The sequence below is a fragment of the Helianthus annuus genome, chromosome 5 (genome assembly GCF_002127325.2).
Source record: "Helianthus annuus cultivar XRQ/B chromosome 5, HanXRQr2.0-SUNRISE, whole genome shotgun sequence".
Lineage (NCBI taxonomy): Eukaryota > Viridiplantae > Streptophyta > Magnoliopsida > Asterales > Asteraceae > Helianthus > Helianthus annuus.
This window is the reverse complement of record NC_035437.2, coordinates 10,107,397-10,117,918: the sequence shown is the minus strand read 5'-3', so window position 1 is coordinate 10,117,918 and position 10,522 is coordinate 10,107,397. Positions and strand designations below refer to the sequence as shown.

The window sequence follows — 10,522 nt, the reverse complement described above, 5'->3', positions numbered from 1 at the left end:
CCTTATCCATGCATGTGAAACAGTCGAATTCTTTCTTGAGCAGATCATGTCGCAATTGACGTGTTGCTTCATTCCTTACTCCTCTGGTTTTCAACCCGTCCCACAACTTCTTAGTTGTCTTGAAGCTGACAAACTGGTGATAAATATCCTTGCTTAACGCCTGAGTGAGAATGGCATATGCTTTCTTTTCCAGATCATACGTTTTCTTCTGATCTTCAGGAAGATCGGCAAACGTAGCAGTGTCTGAAGCAGCAACTTCTATAGCTTGATCGAAGTCTGTGGTGAAACGTATCCACAGTTCGGTGTTTTGACCAAGAACGTATGTACGGAATCTATCAACCCAGCCCGGATATTCATTTAAATGCATCAACTTCGGAGGTCGATTCAAACTTCCGGTTTCACTTTCGCTCAATAAGATACTTTGGATGCTCGGAGTTTGATTTGATACTAATGCCCATTGACTTGATGATATGGCATTTGCTTGTGAAGATGTTGATACCGGAGACTCGGCCCATGACGGTGATAGACTTGTGCACGTGTACTTTCCACTATCGGGAGCCGGTGTACCCCACCATGAGGGAGTGGAACCTGAACTTGTATATTTTCCACTGTCTGGAGCCGGATTCCACCAATTCGGATTCATGATTGACAAGAAAAATAAATTCTATATCACTGACTCGAAAGATGATGGCCACCCGAAAGATCACTCACAGCCGAAGGATCCTGGTTCGAAAGATCTGAAAAACAGAAACTTGTTAACTATAAACAGATTACAAAAACGAAAGATCAACACTTGTTCGAATGATCAACAGTGTTCGAAAGATCACTGTTGACTTTCGAGCAATTGTTTCGAAAGATTCAAAATTTCGAAAGATTCACACTTGAAAGATCCTTATCTTTCGAGATAAATCCTTATCTTTCGAAATAAATCCTTATCTTTCGAACAACTATCTTTCGAATAGATTCCCTGGTTCGAAGGATAAGACTATGACTTCGAAGGATGGGTCGAAAGATGTATATCTATCGAAGCTTCCTTGATCGAAAGATGGTCTTTCGATGTCGAAGGATATCCTTCGAAACCCACTGACACACTGACACTGATGTGAAAGGTTGGTGAAAAGGTGATGGGAAGGTAAGGTCAACTTTCGGCAAAAGGTATGGTCAGATTGTACCTTTCTACCAACTTTGAAAATATTACCCAAAATGGACACCCCTTATCCAGAACCAGTCACTGGAAAAATGACCGGAATTTGGCCGGAAATCACAAAGTTCCTTAAAAACAAGTTTTAAGTTACCCAACCCAACCTTGAACACTCCCGAAAGGTTTAGAACACGTTTTTCAGTTTAAAAATGCAGGAAAACCACCAAAACGGGTGCTAAACCAAGTGTCCAAACACACCAAGAACTTGAACAAACCCGGTTTTAAACAAGGTAAAGAGCCACGGCTCTGATACCACTTGTAGGTCCCTCTCGGAGGATGACGAACCTAAACCTTGTTATACTAACCCACTAGCGAGTGCGGAATCCAAGCTAGCAAGCAAACCGGGATGAAGCAAGTATAAACACAAACACACAAAGATTCACCGATTAACACTACTTGTATTAATGCGAATGAAAGGTTCTGGTTACAAGCACAATGTTCACAAATGTGTTTTGCAAACTCTCAAAGTGTGTGTGTGTGTTTCGGACAGAATGCTCTCAAACTCTCTATCTCTCGGTGTGCATCTATCTCACTAGTCTGTCTTGAACACACTGCATGGGTATTTATACCCATACACAGCAGGTCTGGTCGAAGGATCATTCAGAATGACCGAAAGATCATCTGTCGATCACAAAGCTCTCGAAGGATCCATATTTACCTCGAAGGATGGTATATCCTTCGAGGTTCAATAGTATCCTTCGTTGGACATCTTTCGAGCTCATCGAAGGATAGACATAATCCTTCGATGGCCCATCTTTCGACTCAGACACTTTACAAACATATTCCTAACTGTTGGTCCAAGTCAAACCAGGAGGACGGTTGACTTGGTCAACTTACAGGACTGACAAGGACATCGTTTACATCGTGACCGAATACAGACAAAGTACAGACACAAGTGCACCAACACCACTAAAATCCATCGCTAGTGATGGAATAATGTTTGATGACATGACGGAACTTGATTGAAAGTTGTGAGTGAGTCATGAGTGATGACCACCCCTAACCCCCCTTAAAGTTTAACATTTTTGTTTATCAAAGGTGATATTCATCAATAAGCGATCGTTACCACTCCTATCATATTTTGTACAACCATTGATAGCCTTGTAGGTCACTACCTTATACTTGCAGCTCCATAGGTAACTAATTGCCTATTTGATGCTCCGTACATGTCAAGTTCTTTACCATGAACCACGTGACAAGTCTTACAGCTCTGTTGGTAACTGTCATCTCGTAAGTATCTTTATTTTAGTTTTATCTTTCATTTGATTTTAGCCTTCAAATTATATATGTATTAGGCTGTGTTCAATCAAACTATCATTTCAAAACACTGCATTAAATAACGTAAAACGTTTCCCACAAACATTTGGGTTAGTAGCCCAAAATCGTTATGTTCTTTAACTTTCTTACCATCCTTTACATACCTTACCGAGTATGTACATCCCTCAAAACTGTTCAAAAGGGGGGTCTAGAAGCTCGCTTGTAGCACTCTGCTCTATGTCCCTGATAACCGAAGAATCCAACACCCGAAGTCCTAACTCAAATATATTTCTCTACTTCGATGAACCCTAATCCGACATATCTTAATACCGAGTTTTATAATTTCGAATCACTACCTAAAAAGACATTTAGTTAAAAGTAAAAAAAAAAAAAAAATCAAAGGGTTATGGTTGTTAATAGGGCTGTTCAAATTTCTCGATGTTCGAGACTCGTTCGATTCAGCTCGATTGAAAAAGACGCTCAGTTCGGATCGGTTCGGTACGATTTGAAATGAATCGAGCATGAGCAAAAGTCCGATCGATTCATTTCGGCTCGTGAGTAGCCCTAGATGTTAAAGACATGAGATGACGTGGAACAAGAAACCCAAACTAAACCACCACCATTACATATAACAGAAATTCAAACACACACACACCTCAAAACCCCCCAATTCAGACCATTACTGCAATGTCTCAATCAATCTACCCTTCTTCTTCTGTAACCCTAGCCTTCAAATCAATGGCCACCGAACCACCACCATCATCCGTCGTTTCCAGAAGAAGAACCACCACTGCTGGCAGCAATACATCCGCCCTAGAAGCTCGTATATCTCTTGTATTCGCTCTCGCCTCTCAAACCTCTTCCGTCTCGCAACGACGTAAATGTCTTCACACTCACCATAACCTTTTATATTATTCTTCAATTTTCATGTCTCACGTTAACTTAAACTTCATTTGGTTTATTGAATTATTGTAGTTTTGGCGGATTTGGCAACTGAGACGGCGAAATACGTGTTTCCGAAGCGGTTTGAGAGTCGTAATATAGAGGAAGCTCTTATGTCAGGTGTTTTGTGAGGAATTGATTTAAATGTAATTTTAACTGCAGGAACTAGGGTTTGTAGATATGAAAAATTGTTTTTGTATTTGCAGTTCCGGACCTGGAAACGGTTAAGTTTAAAGTTTTGAGTAGAAATGATCAGTATGAGATAAGAGAACTTGAGGTATTGTTATAATTTTTAATTTCCCAATAAACAATAGTTTATGTTTTAATACTTGGGATCATAGTTGTCAATAGCCATCACTATAGCGCGCTACGTAGCGTATTAGGTATAGTGTTAAAGCCATCGCCTCTTGCTCCTAGGCCCAATTTCCTAGCTAGACAAGGCAATTGCGCTTTAATTCTCCAGGTGATGGTTCATGCACATATTCCGACGAGATTCCTAGATTCTTGGGAGTTTTCGGCCAAATTCTCTAAATTCTGTCAAGATTCTAGCTAGATTTCTACTTTTATCTAACAAAACTACTTTTCTACACTAATAAATTAGCATTTTATAACTTTTAGTACTAAATAGACGATATTAAATGTTATATAATTGCTTTAGTTTATTTAATTTGAAGAATAGTATTAAATTTTCTATTATATAAAATTATTTTAAGTTTTTTTGTTGTACGCTTTTTTTTTCTCAGCCCACGCTTTTTTTGCGCCTTGCGCCTAGGCCCCAGGCGAGGCCTGTGTGCCTTGAGTGCGCCTAACGCCTTTAATAACTATGAGCGAAGGATAGCGAGAACAGCGACACTTTATTTATTTATTTAATTTTTTTATTAATATAAATAGCAATTAAATATAGCTATAAAATAGGTGGATTTTAGGTTTTTATTAAATATACGTGTAAAATGGCATGTATTTTGATATAATATACATATAAAATTTGTAAATTTTTTTTCTAGTGTATCGCTATTTATAAAATAGCCGCACGCTATTTATCGCTATTCGCTATGTAACAACTATGCTTGGGATTGGTTACAGTTATTTACTGATTAAACTAACTTAGTTTACATAAATATATCAGCCTTACTTTGTAGCCGAGACTACAATGCCAGGAAAATACGGGTTTGATCTGAATGGTTCGTCTCAATCGTTTAATGTACTAGCTGAGTACCTGTTCGGTAAGGTATTTAATCTTTCATCAGTGGTTTCAGGGTTAAACTTTCAGGACATGCTAAAATGAAAGTATTAATTCTACTTTGTTTTCACTGTGTATATATATCGTTTCAGAATACGGCTAACGAGGCAATGGAGATGACTACTCCTGTACTCACACGAAGGACCCAATCTGGGGGTGAGGCGATGGATATGACTACCCCTGTGATAACAAAGAGGGTATGTTCTTTTTATGCCTAAGTTTTTTCAATCTTTTTGAGTACCCAGTTGTTACGTATGCGGTCTAATGGTTCTACTACTATCTGGAACCCTGTTTCATACGCTTCTGTTTCTTTCAGCCTATATATTTTGTTCTTTCATACAGAAATATATTCGGACTTGTAATGATGGTAAATGTTGAACTCTACATTTGCTCACGCATATATGTGGCACTGATTAATAGTAATTGTAGGATGAAACCTCCTCAGCTAACATATATACAAATGATCTTGGTTTTAAAAAGCGATAGGCGCACAAAAGCGACGAGGTCTAAAATTGAGGCGCGAAGCGCCAAGCGCAAAAGCAGTGGGCTTTTTGTACCCGAGGCGCAAGGTGTTTATATAATTTTTTTTATATATCCCATACAAATCCCATAGGTTTTCAGTTTATTTTAACCAAAATATAGCTATAAATAAAGCTTTTATACCATTTTACTTACATGTACAAGTCAAAAAACCCAAGGTACAACTTTTTTCTGCAGAAAAACGCCTCAGGCACATGAGGCGCGCGCCTCAGGGTATAAAGCCCCCAAAAAACCCAAAAATCTGCGCCTTTTGGGTGCTTCTTGTAATCACAGAAGGCGCTGAGCGAAAAAGCCCCAGAAGCTGCGCCTCGCGCCTAGGCGCGCCTCAGGCGCACTTTTTAAAACTTGTTTTCAGCCCAATATCTAACTCTAAAAGCTATTGGTTTATATTCAAAGCAAAATTATACTTTGATATGGATGGACTTCCAATTATTCGAACTCACTGGCCATGAGTTTCTTATTTTCTTAGCATTACATGACCCTCAGTCCCTCACTCAGGTTTGCACTTTGCAACTTAAATGTATGCAATGTTAGATACACATGTTGAATCAATTTCATGGATCTGAAGCTGCAGTACACATTTTATTACTTGATCAAGTTTATGAACTCCAAGTACCGTGCTTTTCGGTGTTTTTTATTATTAATGGATGTACGTGTAAACATAGTTATTAAAGGCGTTAAGCGCATATGCCTCGCCTGGGGCCTAGGCGCAAGGCGCAAAAAAGCGCGGGCCTGAGAAAAAAAAGCGTACAACTAAAAAACTAAAAATATTTTTATATAATAGAAAACTAATACTATTCTTCAAATAAAATAAACTAAAGCTATTATATAACATTTAATATCGTCTATTTAGTAAATTAGTACCAAAAGTTATAAAATGCTAGTTTATTAGTGTAGAAAAGTAGTTTTGTTAGATAAAAGTAGAAATCTAGCTAGAATCTTGCCAGAATTTAGAGAATTTGGCTGAAAACTCTCAAAAATCTAAGAATATCGCCGGAACCTGCGCATGAACCATCACTTGGAGAATTAAAGCGCAATTGCCTCGCCTCGCTAGAAAATTGGGCCTAGGCGCAAGAGGCGATAACTTTTAACAACTATGCGTGTAAATGTCAACAAAAAAGGCTCATAAAGCTAAGAGGACAGACGTTTCCCAAGTTGAATAATATTTGATATTTTCTTACGTATGTCATTTTCCATCTTTAACTAATAATCAGATGGAAGATCAAGATAAATGGAAAATGTCGTTTGTCTTGCCTTCAAAGTACGGTTCCAACTTACCACTGCCCAAAAACTCTGCTGTAACTATCAACGAGGTGCCTGCCAAAACTGTGGCTGTTGTTGCGTTTTCAGGTTAGCGGTTCCTTTCCTCATAATATTTCGGGAAAAAGACAAATTTGCCGTCATGATAACAAACTTTAAAATTCTTGAAAATACGGCTATAAGATTGTCCTAACGACCATTTCAATTCAGGTTTTGTTACCGACGAAGATGTCATGCGCCGGGAAATAAAACTTCGGGACGCCTTAAAGAACGATAGTCAATTCAAAGTAAGAAGTGGTGCGTTGGTGGAAGTTGCACAGGTAATGTAAAAGATTTTTGAAAAAAAAAACCATCTTTACAGGAACCGAAATAACAAGTATTACGTATCTGCAGTACAACCCACCGTTTACACTCCCATTTACTCGGCGTAATGAAATTTCTCTGGAAGTTATAAGGAAGCAAGAGTAGATCTTCATTCTACGATAGTCAGCAACATGATACACGAAAGTAATAAGTTATCAGTTTCTGTTGATACAATCACGTATGATATGTAAAGTCGAATGCTTAATTTGTGTTGGGTGTATATAATATATAGAATTTCTATACGTTTGTTGGCTTCCTACTTATTCACGTTATAAATGTAACACACTCAGGTAACTAAATTTTGGTACTTCTGTATAGCTCCCTTTTCCTTGGGGATTTTTAGTTGACTCAACACTGCTGCTTATCAATCTGCATATGCACACACATACATTTTAATATATTAAAAAATTAACCTAAGTTATGACACATATTATCTTTTGTGAACGTGACACTATTCATTACGTTTATCACCCTTCGGTTCTTAGTTTGTGCAGATCCAACAGTTTACAGTTTTCGGCATTAGTGATTTCAGTTGATACAAGATGCTAAAATATTACGTTGGTTTATGAATAATATTAGACAGAATTAAAGGCAGAGATTTACATGATCATATATTATTTACCATTGATTTATTTCATTGATTGTACATGATTTACTTTCCTTGTAATAGCTAGGCCATGCTCCTATTTATAGGTCTTCTTTGTATCACAAATAACATCAATAACAATACACGGTTTATCTTGGTATCAGAGCCAAGTAAACCCTAATCTAAACAGCCGACCAACATTCGGCAGCCGACCAACCTTCGGCCTTCTCTTCAGCCCTTACTCCACCCATGGCAGCCATCACCGCCCTAACTGCAACAGAGAAAACAACCTTGAACTCCCATAAATTCGCATTCAGCCTAACACCCACAAACTATGGTCATTGGAAAGCCATGATCGAACCCTTCTTCATCTGCAACAACCTATACGGTTACATAGATGGAACCATACCCTGCCCAGCCAAAACTGTTACTGCCCAGCCAAAACTGTTACATCAGGCTCCACCACATCTGACAACCCTAGTTATCCCCACTGGATAACGAATGATGCCCACATCCGCATGATCCTCACCTCCACCATTTCTGAAGCCGCCTTCCAGCATGTTCAAGGTCAAACCTCCAGAGAAGTCTGGCTCTCTCTGGAACGTGCTTATGCTCCAAACACCTCTTCACGTGAGTACACTTTAAAAACCCAACTTCTTAGAATAATGATGAAGGGAGATGAAAAACCAACCGAATACCTCAATTTTCGGGTACTTTTTTAACAACTTTTTCCCCTAAATACCATCTAACCTTGCACTTGCAAGGTTTTAAACCCACACCACTTTTGTGTGTGTGTGTGGGGGGGGGGGGGAGCATCGTACCACTAGACCAGTAGGCCATGCGCAAATTTTCAGTTACTAACAAGCATGGTTGCAAAAGTCGCTAGGCGCTCCCTAGTCGGTCGACCGGGGAGTTGAGAGTACTCGGCCTAGGCGGAGAGTACACAGCGGACATGCCAAATTATAAAGAAATATAGTTTTTGAAAATTAAGTATATGTCAAATAACATAAATTTTCTAATATTTATAACAATATACTTGAAATTGATATTCATACTTTAATATTATAGGCATAAAATTATGGTTTATTTTATTTTAAGTCAAACTCGGCCCGAGTTGACCTACTAGATCCGATTTTGGCCGATGTTGGCCACATTTGATCGATTCCAAGTAATTAGTCGGAGTTGAAGAAAGTCGCCTAGGCAGTCTGCCTTGTAGCGACTACTCGAGGAGTACTCGGCCTTAGAGACCTTGTTTTACAACCATGCTAACAGGTAGTAACAAAAACAAAACATGCATATAAGATACTATGTAACAAACTAACAAGTAGTATGGCAACACAACCCATAACTATTTTCTTTTCAACAATTTGCTTGAGCTAAATATACATACATACATATATATATATATATATATATATCATCTTAGTATCTTTCATGTTATTACATACACTTTATGCTGATCAAGTTCGACTATATCTGTCAAGGCTTGTCGAGTGTCGACTACATATTTATGTATGTTAAAGCTATAAGAGTTGTTAAAATTTGTTTAGTTCCGGTATACTATCTAAAACCGGCTTCCATCTTCCACAACTTCTATTATCTTCATCTTCAACCACAACCGCCTCACTCGATCTGTCTTTTTTCATATGCGAAACCAAGTCACTTACAGACACTCCTCCTTTTGTCAACATCACCTCCAACTCTTGTTTCGTTATCACCAACTTTATCCTCACAATTCCATTCCCGTCTTCTGTTTCCGCCTCTGATTCCGGGTCCTTATTCAAATCCGTCGAATCTTCCTGATGTGGCACAGGATAATACGTCCGACCGCCTATCACTCGCTGAACTTTCATGGATTCTTTATGTTCACTAACTTCTTGACCTGTTTGCATGATTTTCTTTTGTCGAATTATGCAATTCCCCATATTTTTTGCTTGTGTTTTTATATACAAAAGGCACTGGCTAACAAGCGTTTTTTTGCAGCATATAGACATGAAAGTTAAAACAGTTAAAGACATTGATTAAGGTTGTTTGGAGGAGATTTTTATTGTATTTATAGAAATAAGCCAGGAAGATGTCCTTGTAGTTTCTTATTATTACAGGAATGCCATATCGCACTTTGGACCCCACATAGATTTTTTGTTGGCCCTCATGCTTAATGGATTTTCTCATAATGGCTTTTAAGTTCACAAATTCGTTTTTATTTGCGGTTGCTTAAATTAAAAATATATTAGTGGGCTAAGCAATGTAAAATTTGATGATAGTTATGTATTTTTTTTACAAGTTTACTAGAGGTTGCAAGTAACTACAACCCAACGTATTGCGTATGCATGGGTTGATTCGGTTTTGTTTAAAATCTAATAGATCAACCAAATAAAATACAAGCCAATATGGTATAGCCCAGTTGGTCAGGGGGTTTTCCACTTAGTGGTTCAGGTTCGATTCCTACTAAGTGCAAATTATGTAAATATAGGAGGAGCACATCTGGGAGGGATTCGAACTTGGGTGAGGGATTTAAACAACATATGCTGGCCCTTTGGAGTAAGCTGAAATCCAGATAATCTAACGTTCAAAAAAATAAAAAATAAAATACAAAAATAATAGCTTAAAAGGAACTCGTTAAATATGTCAATCCACCAAAGCGTATTTTTATTGAATATAACCTCCTAAATCATCTCCTTATTAAAATTAATATGAATTTTGTAATCATATCTGGCTCAGTTATCATTGGTAAAAACCAATGTTTTCAAGACCAGACCGGACGTCAAACCAGTCGCCTTACCGACCACTGGTCGGGCCGGTTGAACCGGATGTAAGAACCTGTTGATACTGTAAATATTATAAAATTCGGTTCAACCCCTAAAACATCCCGTTCAACCGGCCGGTTCAACTCAAAAGCAATCCGATAGGGTGAACCGGTTTTGAAAACATTGGTAAACAGTCCTCTTTAATTAAAAAAAATAGTCTCCGGGTCAACCCGTTTCAACCCATACCAAAAACTACCCATTATTGACCCGAACCTGTTACCCAACCCACTTTGCCACCTCTAAATATTTTACTGTCATATTGATAGTTTTCTTTTCTGTATATACATTTTGTTTTGCAGGTACCAACAATAGTCTCTGGCCATCAT

At 38.1% G+C, this 10,522-nt stretch overlaps 2 protein-coding genes across 3 annotated transcripts; one reads left to right on the top strand and one right to left on the bottom strand.

The window, feature by feature from the left end:
* Nucleotides 1-3,091: 3,091 nt before the first annotated feature.
* Nucleotides 3,092-7,150, top strand: LOC110939905 (heme-binding-like protein At3g10130, chloroplastic). Of its 2 annotated transcripts, none has more exons than XM_022181480.2 (8): nt 3,092-3,341; nt 3,434-3,520; nt 3,607-3,677; nt 4,527-4,628; nt 4,733-4,837; nt 6,395-6,530; nt 6,651-6,760; nt 6,834-7,150. In XM_022181480.2, the coding sequence occupies exons 1-8, from the start codon at nt 3,146-3,148 to the stop codon at nt 6,906-6,908; spliced, it is 882 nt and encodes a 293-aa protein (XP_022037172.1). In that variant the 5' UTR covers nt 3,092-3,145; the 3' UTR covers nt 6,909-7,150. The 2 variants fall into 2 exon arrangements, with proteins under 2 accessions (XP_022037172.1, XP_022037173.1); XM_022181481.2 differs by having other exon boundaries at nt 3,094-3,335.
* Nucleotides 7,151-8,704: 1,554 nt separating this feature from the next.
* On the bottom strand, nt 8,705-9,387 carry LOC110938528. The gene has a single exon (XM_022180804.2). It carries the CDS (start codon nt 9,381-9,383, stop codon nt 8,925-8,927), a length of 459 nt encoding a protein of 152 aa, XP_022036496.1. The 5' UTR covers nt 9,384-9,387; the 3' UTR covers nt 8,705-8,924.
* Between the last annotated feature and the right edge of the window lie 1,135 nt (nt 9,388-10,522).

What these genes read in the sequence shown, in the direction of transcription:
- LOC110939905 (XM_022181480.2), top strand. Translation starts at nt 3,146, where the DNA reads ATGTCTCAATCAATCTACCCTTCTTCTTCTGTAACCCTAGCCTTCAAA. An exon ending in AGAGGAAGCTCTTATGTCAG is followed by an intron (nt 3,521 to 3,606) that starts GTGTTTTGTGAG and finishes TTGTATTTGCAG; the next exon opens with TTCCGGACCTGGAAACGGTT. An exon ending in CTGAGTACCTGTTCGGTAAG is followed by an intron (nt 4,629 to 4,732) that starts GTATTTAATCTT and finishes ATATCGTTTCAG; the next exon opens with AATACGGCTAACGAGGCAAT.
- LOC110938528 (XM_022180804.2), bottom strand. Translation starts at nt 9,383, where the DNA reads ATGTCTATATGCTGCAAAAAAACGCTTGTTAGCCAGTGCCTTTTGTAT.